This window comes from Ctenopharyngodon idella, chromosome 18 (genome assembly GCF_019924925.1).
Source record: "Ctenopharyngodon idella isolate HZGC_01 chromosome 18, HZGC01, whole genome shotgun sequence".
Taxonomy (NCBI): Eukaryota; Metazoa; Chordata; class Actinopteri; order Cypriniformes; family Xenocyprididae; genus Ctenopharyngodon; species Ctenopharyngodon idella.
This window is the reverse complement of record NC_067237.1, coordinates 21,872,423-21,893,684: the sequence shown is the minus strand read 5'-3', so window position 1 is coordinate 21,893,684 and position 21,262 is coordinate 21,872,423. Positions and strand designations below refer to the sequence as shown.

At 37.1% G+C, this 21,262-nt stretch overlaps 1 protein-coding gene across 1 annotated transcript in view; it reads left to right on the top strand.

Moving 5' to 3' along the window:
* Positions 1-21,262, top strand: part of hydin (HYDIN axonemal central pair apparatus protein) — a 74,533-nt gene that overhangs the window by 30,529 nt on the left and 22,742 nt on the right. Inside the window, exons 18-35 of the mRNA XM_051871125.1 lie at positions 2,444-2,682; positions 2,802-3,060; positions 3,646-3,789; positions 6,872-7,033; positions 7,289-7,602; positions 10,459-10,581; positions 11,645-11,813; positions 11,919-12,128; positions 12,213-12,353; positions 12,452-12,626; positions 16,106-16,239; positions 16,387-16,520; positions 16,597-16,733; positions 17,008-17,129; positions 17,773-17,964; positions 18,378-18,527; positions 19,344-19,583; positions 20,410-20,536. Of these exons, the coding sequence (XP_051727085.1) occupies positions 2,444-2,682; positions 2,802-3,060; positions 3,646-3,789; positions 6,872-7,033; positions 7,289-7,602; positions 10,459-10,581; positions 11,645-11,813; positions 11,919-12,128; positions 12,213-12,353; positions 12,452-12,626; positions 16,106-16,239; positions 16,387-16,520; positions 16,597-16,733; positions 17,008-17,129; positions 17,773-17,964; positions 18,378-18,527; positions 19,344-19,583; positions 20,410-20,536 (3,172 nt within the window). The remainder of the gene's footprint in view (positions 1-2,443; positions 2,683-2,801; positions 3,061-3,645; positions 3,790-6,871; positions 7,034-7,288; positions 7,603-10,458; positions 10,582-11,644; positions 11,814-11,918; positions 12,129-12,212; positions 12,354-12,451; positions 12,627-16,105; positions 16,240-16,386; positions 16,521-16,596; positions 16,734-17,007; positions 17,130-17,772; positions 17,965-18,377; positions 18,528-19,343; positions 19,584-20,409; positions 20,537-21,262) is intronic.

Genomic DNA, 21,262 nt, shown 5'->3' with positions numbered 1-21,262 from the left:
GGTGTTTGCATGATTTTCTGGATTACTTCATTCTGATTGGACAGTTTTCCAATGCGTGACAATGCGGTTGTGTCAATGCGGTCAAATATTTTTTTGTGGAATGGCGACTAAATTGCAGCCATGTAACCAAGTGGGATAATGTACATTCTGATGATCTTAATGTCTTAGATTGTGCACACTGAAATGGGAAATTCTTTACCTTCAATTTCCTCTCTACAGTCTGCTCACTTAGTTTTTCCCTATGAAGACTGTAGGAGAGCATAATGGAAATGATGATGAATGTGCTAAAAGCTATACTCAGCCATCAGGTTGAGCCTCACTCTTAAGATAAATAAAACGCTATTAATCAGAGTCCCTTAACACACCAACACCCATTCTCCTTATTCAGTCAGAAAATCCCAATTAAAAGTTAATGTGCAGGACATCAATCATTTAGCCGCATTATTAAAATTGATTTGAATCCTCCGCCAACAGTTATGGAAAGCACTGGTACAAATTAAGCAGCTGGTGGGTTGCACTTTTGCATGCAAAGGCAAGCTTGCACCTTTTTCACATTGGTTTATTTCTTGTTATGAGAAAATGAAAGGAAATAATGAAAGTAGGGAGAAAAAGTAGGACAGAGAGGAGGCGCTTAACATATGGGGTTTGAAAGAGGAAAAAACTTCTTATGCATATCCTCCATGCCAATACCCCATTGTATGAGCAGCGGTGCATCCGAAATCGCATACTGTCTGAGTAGGTACTACTCTGGAATTTGAATTTACTTTATGACTAAACTTAAAAAAAGTAAGTTCTATGTAGTATGAATATGTTCTATGTAGTATGAACGTGACCTACAGTTGAGTCGCTTCACTACCATTCATAAATCCTCTCCTGTGACCTTGTGGGTTAGTTAAGTGCCCATCGAATGCACTCTCCAAAATCTCGGCGGAAGTAGTAGGTCATATGGGTACTTTCTGCCTACTGTTTTTCGAATACTGTGTATTTGGACTACTCTTTTGCCATTTTTTTTTTTTTTTTTTTTTTGCATGCTATTTGATTGCAGATGCAGTGGAAGTGTTGGCCAGATGTAAGACTCTTGGGTCATTTAAAGCACAAACAGCATCCTTCTATTAGCCATTCAGTACTCATTATAAAACTGATACATGTTTCCAATTCCTTTATACTATCGCCAGTCTTTCCTACTCTCTTCAGATAAAGAGAATCTTGCTGGCAGCACAAGGCATATAGACACACTTACGCTCACGTTATCGCTACATGGCTGCTCATTTAAAACCCTGTTCAATTACAAGACTGAGATAAGATTTTGCTGAGTGGTTAGCTTTTGAGTGGCAGCTACTTGTGTTGGAGCCAACCGGGAGGGAATGATCATTAATATTTCTCATTACCCATTAGAAAACTCACCCACTGTGGGATCATTTCCCCTGGACATTACATAAGACACAGAAGAATCAGTCCACACAACATAAGGGAGTTTACCATTGTATTGTGCTTGTGGTTTTTTTCCCATGTGACTTGTATTGGACTATACTGCATATTGTATGAAGTTAGCTGATGGATGCTTTAGTGTGTAACTACTGTATATTAACCCATTTGATCCCAAAGTATTCCTAGTTAGGTGAGTGTTTGTATTTTACTCATTGGATTGGCCAGTGAAACAAACTTTTAAACTTTTCACTTTAAAATTTTAGTGAAATTAAGTGGCTATTCTTGGTCACAATTGTAACTGATAGAAGAGTACAGACTCAAAATTGCTCAGTAAGACCAAAGTTGTAAAAAAATTATTATAGACACTACTGTTCAAAAATTTGGGGTAAGATTTAAAAGAAATAAAAAGTAATACTTTTTATTTATCAAGGATATATTAAATTGATCAAAAGTGGCAGTGTTTACTTTTACATTGTACAAAAAAAAATATTTCAAATAAATGCTGTTCTTTTGAACTTCGAAGAATTCTGAAAAAAATGCCAGTTTCCACAAAAATATTAAGCAGCACAACTTTTCAACACTGGTAATAATAAGAAATGTTTCTTGAGCAGCAAATCGGCATATTAGAATGTTTCCAGAAAGAATCATGTGACACTGAGGACTGGAGTAATGATGCTGAAAATTCAGCTTTGCCATTATATTCAAATAGATAGCAGTTAGTTTAAATTGTAATAATATTTCACAATATTACTGTTTTTACTGTATTTTTGAACAAATAAGTGCAGCTTTGATGCAAGACATCTTTGAAAAACATTGAAAATATTACTAACCCCAAACTTTTGAATGGTAGTGTATTTTTTAAATGAGTGAGAACATTGTTATTAATATGTCGTTTAAACTTTATATGTATGGAATTATTAGAATGTTTCAATGTTTATTTTCCTTTTTTGCTGTCATATGTTTAAAACTACACAGTGAAATGAGTGATTTTGTGCTGTAACGTGTATGTTGATAGGTGAAGAACAGGTCTCACTGGCGTGTGGATCCCAATGAAGGGGAAATTCCTCCAAAGGAGAGTCTGGAATTGAAGTTGATAGCCCATCTGAATGACACCGTACCCTTCCAGGATGAACTGTTGCTGGAAATCCAGGACAGCCAATATTTTAACATTCCTGTGTTGGCCAAAGGAAAGGGCACCACCATAGTCACTGACCGCCCTTTTGCTCCTAGCCTGGATTTGGGAACCCACTTCAGGTAAATCAACCAACCACATGCAGATTTCTGTCCTTGAGTTTTGCCATTTACAATAACATGAGTCCGCTATTCAAAAAACTTCATTTTCAGTTAAATTATTAAATGTTATGGTCTTCTAGTTCCGGCCCATGTCAGTATGTCTTCAAAATTACTAATCGAGGACGTCGCACTCACCAACTATTATGGACCACAGAGGGGTTTCCACAGTTTAACAAAAGAGACATTCTGTCACCTAACAAGTCTAGGAACAAAAAAAGAAAGAGTTTACAAACTTCAGATCAAGAGGGCCCTGTCTTCAGCTTATCCCCTGCACGTTTATCACTTCCTCCTGGCCACTCAGCTGACATGCTGCTAGAGGGCTCCTCTGACGTCCCCAAGGTACCTATATCAAAACTTTTTCTCATGTGCATCAGCTATTAATCGTCTCTAATTGATGACTAGACAACTTCCTTTTCAACACTTTCAAGTATGTTAGCCAACAGCGGTTCCGACACAACCGGCTAAAGTTTGAATACTACGGTGATGAAGGTCCCGAAAGCCACACTTAATCCTCTTTTAGTGGAGCCGCACAGAGCTGTGCATTGACTTCCTCTCTAGAGCATTACAGAGATGCATGCCTCCTTGAGTCCTTATTGATTTAATGGTAAATTAGAGATGAGAGAAGGTGAGAAGTGAATATAGGCCTGACCTGCTGCATCCCACGCCGGGCTGCTGCATTGCATAGCCATCAGTCGGTGTGCCGGCTCTTAGGCATCATAGAGAAGGGCTCTGTTTTAGTGCATTTCTGACAAGGCTGAGCAGGGTTTCTAAAAATTAAACTATCAAAGATGATTCACTTCCATTCATAAATTGAGAATATGAAAAGGATCTCTTTTATGTGTATATATATGTGTGTATATATATATATATATATATATATATATATATAAATGTTTTTTAAATGTGTGTGTCTATGAATTGCAGGTGGTTACGGAAAAACTGGTATGCTATGCTGTTGTCGGGCGTCAGTATGTGAGAGAGTGCATCATTACTACAGATGTCACATGCCAATTTGTCTCCCCAGCAGTAGACATTTCCTCCCAACAAATCAACTTCTATGTGGAAAAGGTTCGCAAAAATCTCTCTCTACCATCAAGGGCTATTATAGAGTTGGGTGTAACTCATTACTAAGTAATTAATTACTGTAATTTAATTACTTTTCCCTTGAAAAAGTAAAGTAAGGGATTACTCTTAATTTTTCTGTAATTTAATTACAGTTACTTCTGATGTAATTGCATTAAATAGTGTATAGACTAGAACGATTCTATATGGAACAATAGTGGATTTAACATCAAAATTTAAGCCTAATGTTAAATGTATGTTTTTAAAGGGTTAGTTGACCCAACAATGAAAATTCGGTCATTAATTACTCACCCTTCATGTCGTTCACCCGTAAGATCTTACACCCGTAAGATCTTTGTTCATCTTCGGAACAAAATACAAAAAAACAAAATAATGACTTTATTTAACAATATCTAGTGATTGGCGATTTCAAAACACTGCTTCATGAAGCTTCAAAGCTTTACGAATCTTTTGTTTCGAATCAGTGGTTCAGAGCGTGTATCAAACTGCCAAAGTCACATGATTTCAGTAAAGAGGCTTCGTTACGTCATAAGTTTTTCGAAATTTCAATGGTTCACCATTGGGGGGGCGTGACTTTGGCAGTTTGATGCGCGCTCCGAACCACTGATTCGAAACAAAAGATTCGTAAGCTTCGAAGCTTCATGAAACAGTGTTTTGAAATCGGCCATCACTAGATATTGTTGAATAAAGTCTTTATTTTGTTTTTTTGGTGCACAAAAAGTATTCTCGTTGCTTCATAACATCAAGGTTGAACCACTGTAGTCACAAGAACTGTTTTAAATATGTTTTTAGTAGCTTTCTGGGCATTTGAAAGTTAATTTTCTTGCTGGCAATGCAGGCCTCATCACTTATGCATATGAATGTAAATGCATAAGTCTAGTGTTATTTAGTCACTTTTTCATGTTTAATGCAGGGTAGTTGTAAAGATTTAAACTTTTGTATTAAATCCTTGCAAAACTACGACCAAATTAACCTATTTCTTAATAGTAAAGTGATATTTAATATTAAGAAATATTTTCATTTTTCACCCAAAAATGAAAATACTGTCATCATTTATTCACCCTCATGTTGTTCCAGGCCTGTGTGACTTTCTTTTTTTCTGTGGAACACAAAAGAAGATACCCTGAGAAATGTCTTGAGTTTTTTCATACAGTGGAAATCAATGGTCACCAAAACCATTTACAGAATTCATCACAGTATCTTCTTTTGTGTTCTGACTGACATGAGAGTGAGTAAGTGATAATAGAAGTATCATTTCTTTGGGTGAACTATCCCTTCAATTACTCATATTGTCAATATTGTATTGTGTGTGTATGTTAAATGTCAGGTCCATTATCTGTACTGCAGCTCAGTGGCTGAACATGTACCTATTATCAAATGTCCTTTCACTTTTTATGAAGCAAAAGATGCTTGCTGTACTGCTGAAAAATAGTCAGCAGTATGTGGTTAGATTGAGGCAATTATCTGCTTCCTTGTAAAGGAATTAAGCCTAATTTATGAATGGTACAGAAGATATATATCGTCTGTTCATCCAATCAATCAATTTCGATCCATTTGGAAGTCACTTGACTGCATAAAGACAAGATTGAGGGATAGACAAATGTTACGGTCTATTGAAATTGAAAATAGATTGCCGTCCCAAGTATTGACAGTAAAGACCATGCAGTTGTTATGTCCTACTCATTCAAATGAGCCGTCCAAATTTACTTCTCATTCGCAAAATGATTGTAAGTGAGCTGAGACGGCAAATTCATTTGAACCCCAGCTCACAGCTCAGCATTGATGCCCTGGCATCTCAGGTCCTTTTCTGTTTTTCAAAAAGCTGTAGAATAAGCACAGTGAGCTCAGGAGGAACCATCATTATAATGAAAATGATTTTCTGTCTGCCTTATTTCACTTTTATTATCTCTCTTTCAACACACACACATTTGCACACACAACACCATCCCCCTTGTCAGATTCCTGTTCTCTCACATTTTTGCTGCAGCTATACATATTTTCATATGCTTCTTATATCTTCTGACAGCTGTTTTCAGGCACCTTGCAAGTCTGCATCTTAGAACTAAAAATGCAAATTTATTTCTGTGGCATTCTTTTTATCTGACTCTGTCCCATTCGTCTGTGTTTTGACAGCCCATGCTGCTAGATTTACTGAATGCTCCCTTAGTAGAGCTTGGAGGAATAAAGCAATTAAAGAGAGCGAGTTGGGAATGGGGGGGGGGGAGAAAGAGAGAAAGAGGGAGAGAGATGAGAGGGAAGTAGATGATGAGGGAAAACTCAGACTGAGATAAGAGAGTGAATTTTGCCTTTTAAGTATTGGCAGTAACATGCACAAATAACTGATATTTGTGCTTGCAAATGATATTGTGTCTAATAGCATTCATAATAGCCGGACTCAATATCACATCCTCACCACATATTACTGTAGTTTCAGAAATTTTCTGTCTCAGTCCCTATGCAAGATTGTACTTTGTATGGTCACAGTAGATTGTGTGTGTGTGTGTGTGTGTGTGTATGTGTGTATATATATATATATATATATATATACACACACACACACACACACACAATACCGTTTAAAAGTTTGTGGTCTGTAAGACTTTTGCTTTCGAAAAAAATGTCTTCTGCTCACAAAGGCTGCATTTAGTTGATTAAAAAATACAGTAAAAACAGTAATATTGTTAAATGTTGTTACAATTTAAAATACCTTTTTTTGTACTTTAGTATTTTTCAAAATTTAATATATTCCTGTAAATATTCAAAGCTGAATTTTCAGCAGCCATTACTCCGGTCATCAGTGTCACATGATCCTTCAGAAATCATTCTAATATGCTGATTTGGTGCTCTAGAAACATTTCTTATTATCAATGTTGAAAACAGTTGTGCAGCTTAATATTTTGTGGAAACTGTTATGCACAATCTTTGATGAACAGAATTTATTTGAAATAGAAATCCATTGTAACTTTATAAATAGCTCTACTGTCATATTTGATCAATTTAATATGTCCTTGCTGAGTAAAAGTATTAATTTCTTTTTTTTTTTTCTTTTTTTTAAATGACTTTATAGAGTTTATCTGACTCACAGGCTCCAGATGTGTCTCTGGTTCCGCTGTATCAAAGGCTGGTTCTGAAGAGTGTGTCCTCCTTGAACCTCTCTATGGAACTGACCCTGCGTGAGCCTTTTGGATTGTGTGATTATGATGGGGATGAACTGTTTACAACCTCAAAGGTAAACAGGTTGAGAGTAGTTGCTGTTTATTTACCAGCAATGGCAGTGTAACTGCATTTTAGTGGGAGTCATTATTATTGCTTCCAAAAGCAAAATAAAAACCTTAAAATGCCATTTATTTTTATTTTATCCTATTGTTGCACATCTATGCATGCAAGTGTGCAGGTAAGATTTTAATGCTTTCCATTACTTTGTCCCGTGCATCTGAAGTTTTGGTCTTTCAGACTGAGTCTAATAGTTCTTCTCCTTCTGTAGAGACTGGTGCTGGCGGTCGGAGCTCAGAAAGAGTTGTGGGTGCGTTTCAACCCCATGTATCAGCACGATCGCCTCACCCGTGTGGTTGAGGACGTGCTGGAGTTCTGCTACCATGGCCACCCTCAGCAGGACCGGGTAGTGCTAAGGGGTGAGGTTCACTTCCCTAATCTCAAATTCTCCAGCACCACATTGGACTTTGGCTGCATTCTCAACAACACAAAATCCCGCCGCAAGCTCACCATGACCAACTGCAGCCCACTCTGTGTTTCCTACCGTTGGGCCTTCCTGGTAGACCGACAGCAATGCCATATTGGGTAGGAACAATACATTGATTTGAGGTTCAAATTATAAATGTTAACCTAAAGGGATAGTTTACCCAAAATTTAAATATCTGGCATTTTTTACTCACCCTCATGAACCACAAAAGATGATATTTTGAAGAATGTTTGAAGAATTGTTTTTGTCCATACAATGTGATGTGTGGCATAATCTAAAATGGTTAGGAGCACAGGGACACCTATCTGAAGAATGAATTTGGCTGTGCTGTGCTTTAATTCCAAGCCAGTGCATTTTTAATGTAGCCCACTGCAGAAACAGGTAAAGAACGTATGGACCGATATTTAGCAATTCAAAGGCTGCATAAGCGACTTCTTGAGAGAAATGTTCAAGGAGCATTGATTTTCTGTTAACAAACAACAACAACAAAAAATAAATAAATAAATTGGAGGGAATTAAATGAAAAGCCCCTAAAGATTAAGCAATCAATGCTTTAATTCTGCACTCAGATGGTAAAGACGGACAGATGTCCAGTCAAGCCTTCCAAGCCCTGTGAGGAAATGCAATAACTTACTATAACTGAATAAACGGGTGATGATGTATGACAGATTGATGCAGCTGATAGCAGCTCACACTTCGCTGATGGTAGTGAGTAGTGGAGAAGCATGTGATTAAATAATGGGTCATCATCATTTACTGTCTCTGCGGTGTTCAAATGGAGCAACTTGGAATAACTGTCCAACATTTGATCTCTGTGTTCTAAAATAGAGCATTCAGTGCCCTGTAGTGGAGCCATTATAGAAACTGAGTTAGTGTTTAGATTACAACCAGTGTTTAATTTAAAATTAAAATGTATGAAATTTAATTAATATTTATTTGTTAGTTGTTCTAGACATAGTTTTTGTCTTTTAACGAAGATATAATTTACATTTAGTCAAATTCAATAAATTTAGATGCAATTTTAGTCCATTTTACTCTGAGTAAAATACTATTTAATTTTATTTTTTTATTTAAAAAAGTGCAAAACCATTTTATATATTTAATTTAAACATTTATCAACATTTAAAGGGTTAGTTCACCCAAAAATGAAAATTCAGTCATTAATTACTCACCCTCATGTCGCTTCAAACCCGTAAGACCGTTCATTTTTGGAACACAAATTAAGATATTTTTTATGAAATCCATGAGCTATCTAGCCTCCGACAGACATAATTACAAACATAATTACCACTTTCAAGGCCCAGAAAAGTAGTAAAGACATCGTTAAAATAGTCCATGTGACTACAGTGTTCCACCTCATCAGTGTTTTAGTGTGTTGTTGCAAAGAGACTTAAGGTGATGATACACGGGGCAACTTTTTGAGCAATGTTGCCGAGTGATGATGCTTGGGCACTTTCCCATTGAGAATGGGCAACAAATTTCTAGCTAAATACTTTAGATCGAAATTTGTTTGCCATTCTCAATGGGAAAGTGCCCAAGCATCATCGCTCGGCAACATTACCCGGCAACATTGCTCAAAAAGTTGCCCAGTGTATCATCACCTTTACATTCTGACTAGCCAACCTGATGTACTATTTTACGAGGTGATGATTTCAAATGAATTTGTACGTTGTGATTTGTATGGAAATATATGATTTTTAAGAAAAGTAAGCATGAACATTTTGAAACCAAAAAATATGCATCCATCCATCATAAAAAATAATCCATATGACTCCAGGGGGTTAATAAATGCCTTTTGAAGCAAAGTGATGGGTTTTTGTAAGAAAAATATCCATATTAACTATAATAACTAGCTTCCGGCAGACAGCATTACACATCGATTTATGGTGAAAGAGTGAACTCTGACCCTGATGCAATGATGAACGCGGAAGCGCAGAGGATAGAGCAAAACAAAACACCAGTCACGAATTAGAAGTCTAAAACGAGAATTTTTAAAGAGAAATGTCAGAGGATTTTGATATAAAAGAAGAGGAGCTTGAGTTTGCTTTCCAGTCCTATTTTTTTGAACCGTGACAGGCATCTAAGCTTACACTACATCGCGTCAGGGGTTACTCATTTGCCGCAAGCCGACTTGCGCAGTATGCAAGGTTGTCTTCCGGAAGCTAGTTATTTGAATTTATAAAGTTTTAAATATGGATATTTTTCTTACAAAAACACATCACTTCACTTCAAAAGGTCTTTATTAACCCCCTGGAGCCGTGTGGATTATTTTTATGATGGATGGATGAATTGTTTTGGGCTTCAAAATCTGGCCCCCCCTTCACTACCATTATAAAACTTGGAAGAGCAAGGATATTTTTAAATATATCTCCGATTGTGTTTGTCTAAAAGAAGATAGTCATATACACCTAGGATGGCTTGAGGGTGAGTAAATGGGATAATTTTCATTTTTGGGTGAACTATCCCTTTAACACGCTCCCAGCTTTACACGCACGCTTATTGTTTCCTAGTTAGAAAATTAAAATTGTTTGCACAAAGCTTCATTTTAAATCTCAGCTGCCAATAGCTTTGGGTTGAGTTTTAATAGTTTAAAATTGTTGTTTTAGTGGCTGCCATGTCCTGCGTCTGATCAATCGATATAGCCTCCGTGGGGCTACAGTGCAAGCCAGTGAAGATTAATCACTTTCCACACTGCTATTCGCTTCACACCTCGTGCATGATCCAATAAGACTATGACCTTTCCTATCATTATCGCAGGGGTTTCAGCATGCATTGTCCAGCCTGCTAATTAAAAGCCTATCAGTAATTAAACCAAAAGCGAAGCCGCTATTATTGCACCACTTCGTTGATCCATTTGGGCTCCTGGCACATGGCGGATTTGTTGCTGATGGACAGTTTCTTGTGGTGTCTGCAGCTGATATAAGACTGATTACTTTTTTCTTCTTTTCTGGTAGGTTTTTTAACGAGACGAGCCGGGGGAATGAAGGAGACGCTGGGGGGAAAAGAAAGGAGAGCAGGGAGGCGCAGTGGGAGCTGTTAGAGCAGAGAGAAGCTGACGGGAAGAAGGACCCAAACAGGTCTGAGAACAGCTTTTGTGTTAGACTAGAGGCTGACAACTCCCTGAAGCCTCTCTGATAATAAGCAGGAATTATGAGGATACATATAAAGTGGGATGTTTACCCGAATCTCATCATGTTAGCAGACCTTTGAGTATTACCTCACCTCCTCACTGGTTCTCCAAGTTGATAATGAGAGGACGAAGCGTAGCCTCCTACAGAATCGTTAGATTACTCATGAGCACCCATCACGTACGCACTCATATAGAGGAGGACAGGTTAAAGTGAGGCGCTATCTGTGCGTTTGTGTAGCGTAGCGAGGGTTTCTGGCAGCACATGTCTCTTGAGAGACTTCAGCCTTTGAGAACACCTGCACCAGACTTCCCTTCACTGCGTTAGTATCTGAAACGCTCTCAGCACTGTCATTTGTTCCATGCTCTCAACCTGGTTCTAGAGATGTTGGTGAACATGCACACATATTAAAACAAATACCATTCGAGCACAAAAGTTGTACATTTTCAGATGGATTTTAGAGGATTTTTTTTTTCCTAGATATGGCTGGTGTTTTTAATTTCCAGAGGTCCTGTGGAGCTTATTCATTATCTGTACTAAGTAATCGCCTCCTGGTTTATCAAAAAAAAAGAAAGAAAAAAAGATGTTCCATTTTTTGATTAACACTGCCCCCTGCTGACTCTATTTATAATGACACCCACTGTTACAGCCTGCTCAGCTTCAAAACAACCTTCAATCTGAATAGTTTTTACAAGATTTTTGATTTGCTTTTTTGCTGAAAGCAAAATATTATGACGCATTGATTCCATCAACACTTCTTCTAAGTGAGTGTGGCTCTTAGTCTATTCTTTTCCCTTTCTTCAGAGCCTGAGATTTTCTGTGTAAACTTTTCTTCTGATAAATTACACCCGTTCAATTATTTAATGCTTTCTGTAATTAATGGCCGTCCTGACAGACTCAATTTAGTTTCCGTCTGACCCTTAAGGCGGAACAAGAACGTGAAGTAAGAGAGATGGAGATCTGATGATTGGTGAAAACCCCTAATAATGTGTCATTGTTTATATTTTTGCAGGGAGACTGATGTAATCATGCCTCAATTGGAAGAGAATGAATTGCATCATGGTAGTTTCTATGGACAAGAGCAGAATAGGACCTGCTCAACATGGCCAGTGAGCACAGAGCTGGGAAGCAGTCCCATCAATCTCACAGCCAATGAGCATCCAAGTGTGAGTGTGAAAGAGGTCCGTATAACCTTGCATTCATCCCTTTATGTTGACATATTCTCTAAAAGTCTGAAGTATTATACATTTTGAAGCTCCTCTTTTTCATTCTCATCTATTTCGTAGGTGTTTGATATCTCCTCACTGTATGGGGAACTACAGCCTGGTGACACCAAGCTGGTGACCTTCTCATTTCTTGGTCACGCAGACATTAGCACTCATGTGTTGGCATTGTGTGAGGTGGAAGGAGGGCCCACCTATGAGATCACACTCAAGGGTCAGGCTTCTTTTGTTTCGTATACAATGGACACAAATGACATTGACTTTGGTTTACAGGTAACTACACACTTTCACCATAATAGCATTAGGATTAATTCAGCAGAAATCTGTATAAATTGAAGATTTTGTTCTGTTTTACAGTTGTTTGACCATGTGGCCGAAGCAGAGCTCATTCTGAAGAACACAGGAAAAGTTGGATTTGATTTCTCTTCTCTAACTGGAGAACCAGGACTCTTTCTGGAGCAACTGTTACCTGGTCAGCCTCTCATCATCCCCAGCCAGGTGAGATGTTCTTCATGTTTTAAAACACCGATTACCTTTCTTCCTAATAAATTTGTGGCCCAAGTACATCATGTGTCATGGTTGTGTTTCTTCTGAAGGGTCACCTAGAGCCGTATGCAGAAATCAGGCTCAGTGTATACTACCTTCCAGGGATCCCAGAAGTCTTTCACAAGACCTTTCAGTTGCAAGTGGCCTTTTATGAGACTGAAGTCATTACTGTAAGAGGAGAGGGTATTTTCCCTCGACTGTGCCTGGACCTGCCTAGAGACCTGAGTAAGTTGCTGTCGGTCATATACTACCATTCAAAAGATTAATCAGCACAAGTGTTTTCAACATCAACAATAAGAAATGTTTCTTGAGCACCAAATCAGCATATTAGGATGATTTCTGAAGGATCATGTGACACTGAAGACTGGAGTAAAGGCTGCTGAAAATTCAGCTTTGCCATCACAAGAATAAATTACATTTCATGTTAAATAATGAGAGTGAAAGTTGGACCATATTCAGGAATGTAAAACATCCTGTCTGTAACATCCTGTACAACAATAGTATAAAATATTTAAAAATAGAAAACAGCTGTTTTAAATTGTAATAACTGTTTTAATGTATTTTGATCAAATAAATGCAGCCTTGGTGACCTAAGAAGAGACCTAAGAGACCTAAAAAAAATATTTAAAAAAAAATCTTACAGACCCCAAACCTTTGGTAGTGCACATAGAGATCTGAACAAACCTCTAACACAAAATATTAAACTTTGTTCTATGAGCATGAATGTAGTGTTAATTTTGACAGCAAATTTAGCTTTCATCATAGTCTTTTGACTAAAATTCCATTTAGTTTTAGTCATATTTTAGTCATCTGAATTGTTTTAGTTTTAGTCTAGTTTTAGTCAACTAAATATCATAAGATTTTAGTCGACTAAAATCTAATGGGTTTAGTTCAATTGTAATGCATTAATTAAGAATTTCTCTAAAATTTCGAAACCCATTATATATTCTTGGAGAAAACATCTATTGTTAATATGAATGATATTGAAAGTTGAACATGCAATACAGACAGAGATTTAACTGCTGTGACATATGAAAAATATTATCTTGAAAATTAATTAAAACCACTTCTCCTAAAGAAGAATATACGGTCTTCTTTTCATATGCCTTCTTTATAACAACTTGCATACAACATTATTCTTTCAAGCAAACATATTTTTTATAAGTTAAATATAATTAATCCTTATTACAGCTATTAAAGAGCAGTGAGTGATTTTCTCTGTCTTTTGTTGTTTGATTAATATTGAGGGCACAGACTGCAGCACTGCTGTCACTTTAAGACCGAATGCTGGGATCCAATAAACTGATGCTGCACATCCAATATTCTCACAACTGTTTACGTTTTCTTAAGACATAACTGACTGTGTTTACATGAATACTCTCCAAAATGGACATTTTGACATAATTTTGTGTGTATTTGTCCGTTCAGGTGTGAAAAGATGCGAAAGAGAGCTCAATTCAGTACTCGTACGCTGACATCTGAGCGACAGCTTTCTGTGTGCACGGCTGCACGCTTCGGGTGTGTGCCCACAGAAAATAGAACCGAATAGAGTTCTATTTTTGTCTTTTTTCATGCTTTTTCAGATTTATCCATATGTCTGCTCTTCTCTTTCTCCCAGATGTTTACATTTTTGAACGCTTTATGAGATGCAACAAGTGTACACCAATTTATGTCCCCCCAAGTAGATCAGCACGTTACAATTCAAATATGCGCATTCACCACGCAAGACATCAGTTCTGACTGGATCTCTTCCCAAATCGGCCCTCCCTAACATTTTCGTCTCATTTTTATTTATTTATTATTTTGCCCTGCTCTTTTTGTACTGTTTCTACCCATTGCGTACACATGAGAGTGCATTTTGTGTGAATGGTCCCTTAATTTTCTCTCACTTAGTGAATGATAAAACAGGCAAAAAAGATCCTATTGATCCCAACTCAAAGATGAAAAGGAGCTTTAAGTTAGAGTTTAGAATATAGCCATTAAGTTTTTGGCCAAGTCAGACACTATACGTCTTCATGTGATCTAATCAATCGAACCTTATAAATAAATTAGCCATTCTGAGGCCAGCAGAACTTCACAAAATTGTTGAACACATTGAGAAGTTCAGACAGGATGTTTTACATTCCTGAATATGGTCCAACTTTCACTCTCATCAAATACACTTGAAAGGAGGCCAGCCCTGCGTCCTGCCTCACCTAACCTTTAATCAAACACAGTCGCACTATGCCAGCTTGCAGGCAGACATAATGGACTTGACCTTGAATTAGCTTAGTCTCTGTGCTAGAACTGTTCAAACCCATTTTCTTGTCTGATCTGCAGCCAGCCTGAAGGAGTGTTATTTATCTCAGAAACAAGTAGTTTTGCTCTCAGTGGGAACTGAGGTCTTGTGGTTATAGAGCAAATGGTGCAACTATTATTGAGGAAGGAGTGCTGTGTTGCTCTCTGATTACCTATTGATCGGATTCTTTGCTTTACTAACACAGGCAGTTTGTACTAAAGAGTGAAGAAATTGCAGCCTTTGTTGCTCGAGAGATATTTTTTACATCATAAGGTCAATAACTTTGACATTAAGTCACACTATAAGGCCTATAAGAAGAGATTGTAGTTTGTAATATGATTTGAACTAAACTATATAACTGTTTTACTGTTGCTTTTTATTTAAAGGTGCTGTATGTAATTTTTTTTATTGTACTAAAGCATAAAAATACCATCATATGTTTGCAGAGATTTACGAAACATGCTAGTTCAAATACTTGTTTCTCTGAAAAACAATACTACAGCCAGTTATTCTACTTTGAAATGTGCGTTCCATGGTGGAATGTCTGTTTTTGTTTTGGTCTGTATGATCCTCCCCACTGCCAGTTTACCCAATAGTATTTTGACACCCCGGATTGCAGGTTGGCGGAAAACACAGCGTACTGAAGCCATGGAAGCCAACAAATTAACTGGTTCAGAGATCGCAGATTTCTAACCTGACCTAAAAAGCTCTATGACCAAAGGCATATCGAAACTCAGATAAATCAACTCATCAACTTACAGTGTAAGGCTTGTCACCTTCCATTGTCACTCGTGCTTGTTCCTGTTGCATGTCCTCAATCTGGCAAGCGTCAAGTCTGAGGAGGAGGGGGAAACAACTCTTTCCAATATTTTGAATTTGGAGTGCAGTACCCATTTCAACAGTGAACTGTCAATATTACATACTGCACCTTTAAGAGCTTGCTGGGTTGGATGAATAAATGGATATCATTTGAGAATTAGACTAAGAACAAAATCAAAATCGCAAATTATGAACAAATTGTATGTTGTATTTGCATGCTTTTTTTATAGTGCTTTTACAAGTATGCAATGTACTATAGAAACGCAGACATGCTAATGTCAAAATTTCCCTTACATTTTATCTGAAATTGGAATCCGTTTCTTCAAATAATCTCAAATTGATTTATATTTAATATTTCCTGAATAATTTATTAGCACAGCTAAACAAAATTTATAATAGGTCAATTATGTGTGATAGCAATTCAGCATTTGCATTACCTATCTTTGCAATTTCTGCAAATGTTGTCCATCCTGTACAAATAAAATTACAGACATCCACAGTAATAAATTTGTGTTCACATATATGTTCTGAAAAGAAATCTCATCTGAATAGGGCTTTCAGCAGAGGCTATGAAACCTTATTAAGGTGTTTTTTGTTTTCTGACTAGATGAGGAGATATATGGTTCTTTGCTGAAGGAGGCAAAAGACTCGGTGGAGAATGAGAAATCAAGGGAGGGGGTGTTGAGCAGGCCTGTCACAGTAAAGGAGGAGATGCCACCTGAAGACGACTACATTCCCACTGTAAGTGTCTGATTATTGCACATTGTGTCTTCTTAGCTTACCCAGGAAGTACTTGTGTAACCCATTAAACTCATGTGAGAATAGCCTTTATTGTTAATTTGTATATACATTTTTACTATAAATAGTGTCCTTATATGTGTGCCCTAGTATGATGCCCTGCTGCAGATGGAGTTAGAACGGCTCCTTGTGAAGGAAAATGCCATGGCTGTACAGAACCAGCACCAAGACACTGATCTAAGAGCAACTGGATCCACTAACAATTGGCTCAAGAAGCTGTGCAAGTAAGTTTATTCATGTAGAGAAACCTTTCATTTTTACAAGCGATCAAAGCGTGTGTCTGATAGACCTTCTCTTTAGGTTAATCTTGCCTGAGTACACACTGGACTTTGGGTATGTCATCAATGGCAGCATCGTGACCCACATTGTCAAAATAACCAACACTTGTCCAGTGGCTGTATCTTTCAGAGCTGACAAGAGCTCACTGGCAGGCACAGGTTGGTCCATACTGAAGAATGTTCAATAGATTTAAAATGGCCAGAGATTATTGTTTTGGACAGCATTCATTTTAGCAACAGATCTTGTTTGAGTAGGTGTCAATCTTTGTGATGTGTTTAGATTGTTCATGAAGCTTGTGGTTTGATCTAAAATTGAGCTTCTTCTATTAGTGTTCCAGTATGTTAGTATCGGCAAAGCCTAAAACAGAAATGTTCATTATAAGCTTTATTCAGGATGCACTACATTAATATTCATTCTTTTTTTTTCTCACAGGGTTTAGTACAGAATTGGACAGGGTGCAGAATTTGCCCTTCTGTGAGACAGAGACGTTTGAAGTGAAGTTTGATACCCGTGGGGCCAGTCTGGGAAAGATCAATGCGGTTATGCCCATACAGGTTTGATGAAAGCAACATTAAACATCTGAGACAAGCAAAGAAGTACAGGATGAAGATAAAAATATTGACTTTTCATATATTTTTAGACTGTAAACATTCACCATCATAATCATTCACTCATACAGACTTGTGCAGAAAAAGTTAAGACAAATAAATGCTATGACAAAATAAGAAATATTAATTTTCATTTAACAAATGTAAGAAAAATCTTAAAATTCATGTTAATTTTCAATTCAACTTTTCATGCATTATTATGCTGATAATAATATAAAATATTTGTAATAAAAAGTATTCAATTAGAAAATGCAAAATCGCAACAATTTATCAGTGAATTATTAGAGAATGTTTGCATATTGCTTGTACAGTACACACTGCTATGTGTATTGTACATTATAGCCCTTTGTTGATTTTCTGGGTTGCACTTTATTTTATAGTATGTGTACTTGCGTGTACTTACAGTGTACTTACCTAAGAAAATACTGGGTAATTTAAGGTAACTACAGGGGTTAGGTTTAGGTTCAGGGTTAGTACCTAGTTATTACCCAGTTATTGTAATTACTGTACATTGTATTTACATGGGGAACAGGACTGTAAAATAAAGTGCTACCATTTTCAGCGTAACTGAATCCTGTGTGTTTGACAGGTGACTAAGGGACCCCAAGTCCATGTGCGTTTATGTGCTGAGGTCACCATGCCCTCCCTCACAGTGTCAACAGACACACTGCAGTTTGACACCATCGAGTGTGGCCTGTGTCAGGTGATCACTGTCCAGCTGTACAATGATGGGCCAGTGCCCTGTGAGTGGAGCATCAAACAGGAGGAACGGCCAAAGAAGGTACAAGCCTTTTACAAATCAAAAGCAAAGACTATTTTTTTTTCTTTGGAATAACATGCACTGATTATTTATTCACAGTAAGACTATACTCATGTATTAATAAAGTAAATAGAGTCAGTTCTGATTTCATGTTGACTCTGAGGTTCATTTCCATCAGTATAAGCTGGTTTAGTTATGAATTATATATATCTACTGGATATTAATGTGTGTTGGCCGTAGGGCTGAGATTCATTCGTCTTTATGGCATGTTTGCTGCTTCTAGTTTTAGATCAGGCTGCAATATGAGGTTTACTTCAGTGCTCTTACCATTTGTCGTTATAATGTTTTTCATCTTATAACATAACTAGTTTTTGTTGTTATTGAATTCTGTGGAAATTTATCCCAGATGTTGTCTGTTTTGGTTGTGTGATTAGATTGACAAGCACATCCCACTGTACCTCAGACGACAGGCACAGCTGAAACAGCGGCCTCCTCCAGTTGTCTTTGAGTTATTGCCCTCAGATGGCACACTCTATCCTGGTGACAGAATCAACATGCAGGTCAAATTCAGCCCAGCAGAGGGGGTAAAGTCAACCACAGACACTAGCTACTGTATGATTACACAATTATTAGTTTTTCATAGAGTAATGTTATAAGAATAATGTTATAATGTCACAAAAGATTTCAAATAAATGCTGTTCTTTAGAAATTTCTATTCATAAAAGAATCCTGAAGAAAATGTGTCATGGTTTCCACAAAAATATTAAGCAGAACAACTGTTTTCAGCAGTGATAACAATAAGAAATGTTTCTCGAGCACCAAATCAGCATATTAGAATGATTTCTGAAGGATCATGTGACACTGAAGACTGGAGTAATGATGCTGAAAATTCAGCTTTACCATCACAGTAATAAAATTACATTTAAAATATATTCAAGTAACAAACAGTTGTTTTAAATTTTAAATGTTTTTCACAGCATTGTGTTCATCTGTTTTTTACTGTGTTTTTGATCAAATAAATGTAGCCTTGGTAAACATTTTTCAAAAACATGAAAAAATTGTACCAACCCTAAATTGTTGAACAGTAGTATAAATAACGATGAATGAGACTTTCTGTGTTCTTCAGTTCAAGATTCAATCTAGCTACATTTTAGCCAAATACACTTTATATTTTATATTTAAAATACTTAAATAAAAGTGACAAAGAACACTATCATATTTTCAACACAAATCAGTTTACCATGTTGAACACTTCTATTGAGAGCCGTAGTAACATGACTCAGTTATGAATAATTCCAATATATTGTTGTGTTGCCTGCAGTCGATCTGCAGGCCAACTGTATGTTTTTATTCATAAGCCTGATTGCTTTCTCTTTCTCTTTCTGATGCGTTTCCTTCAGAGGGTGTACAGTCAGAGGCTAGTAATAACAGTGGCTCAGAGCACTCAGAAGATCCTGCTGCTCGCCCAAGGTCAAGGAGAAGTGCCTCGGCTGGAGTTTTCCTCCTCAAAACTAGATATGGGGTCCATCCTACCCTATAGTGAAGGAAAGGTGGCTGAGGTGATTGTCCGCAACCCTTGCCCCTTCCCTATTGAGTTTTACTCTCTGGACTTCGACAAGCAGTACCTAGAAGAGGAAGAGGTGAGCTTAATTGGTTCCAAATGGGTTTTTTTTAACTGTTTTGTCTGGATATATGTTTTTAGATGTCTTTATCTCTATATCTCAATTTTTCTGTAAAAATATATCTTGTTCAATCATAAAACACTAAAGGGCGCAGGCTGATAGATCCTTTATATGCAATCTGCAAGCAATCACATTATTACCGCATTGCACAAGCTGATTGGCCTCTGCTGATCCTGCAGCCAATGAGATTGCTTGCTCAACATTTAAATAGTCTAGATCAGTGTTTGCTGTAAGCTAGTCCTGCAGCATGAGGAGCTCATCTGAAACCCACCACCTTCCCCAGCTCCACGTGCCTAGATCTGCTACGGGATTTTTGTATGTTTATTTATGCAGCAGCAGCATATCTTACACGCTCACAGCAGCATGTCTGTGTATCTATTAGCAGCAGCAAGTCCATACTTGTTCTGCAGCAGCAGCATAGCAGATCTAGTCCGCCAAGACCAAATACATTAGCATTGCCATATTCAATAACATGCTAAAATTATTGAATGATTGTCATGATTGAAATATTTATATTGAAAGTAATAAGATGACATACTGTCAATATGAACATTTCAACATAAACATTTCTAAAATTAAAAACAAAAATCATCAGTTTTTTTCCCAAGAATACATTATCTGAGCTATGTTAAATAATTGTTTAATTTATACATGAGATTTAAATATTTATTTCTCCCAAGGAATCTTATTTGTGTTTGGTCAATGTAGCTCTGGACACTGTCTGGACAATTCCATTATATATTTCTTTCCCTTTTCCATTGTTTCTTCGTGTTCTTCTCCTCAGATCTTGCGGATGTTAAAAGGATATGATGCTCAAAATGTGTTACTTCTACCTCCCCGTGCTCCTGGCGAGACTCTGCCCCCAGAACTGTTGGACTACTACAAAGAGCACAGCTCACAAACCAATCAGGGTACTGAATACTCCAGCAGAGATTGTGTATATTAGGGGTTTTCAATCTTTTAAATGCCACTGGTTCCCAAATTTGAAATTTAAATATTTATTTAAATCGGTAACACTTTAGTTTATGGTCCAATTCTCACTATTAACTAGTCTTATTAGCATGCATTTTACTAGGATATTGGCTTTTTATTATTACTTTAAAGCACAAAATTAATCTTCATGACCATATTCTATATCCTTTAATCCTACCCAATACCTATTAATAAGCAGTAAATGGTCTTAAAGGTGCACTATGTAATATTGACAGCTAGCGGTTGAACTGGGTACTGCAGTCCAAATTCGAAATATTGGAGAGAGTTTTTCCCAGCCCCCTTGTCCTCAGACTCCATGTTCACACGGGTTGCCAGATTGAGCGTAACTGACAATGGAAAGCGACAAGCCTTACAGTATAACTTGATTAGCTAATGTATGCTTGCAATGTTTTTAATGCTGAGGCTTGGTCAGGTCAGGTAGAATTTGTGATCTCTGACCCAGTTCATTTGCTATGTGTTTTCTGCCAACTGGCAACTCAGGGTGTCGAAATACTATTGGGTAAATTGGCAGTGGACAGGATCACACAGATTAAAACAAAAACAGACATTCCGACACGTAACACACATTTCAAAGTAGAATAACTGGCTGTAGTATTGTTCTTCAAAGAAACAAGTATTTGCATGTTTAGTATGTTTTCTACATC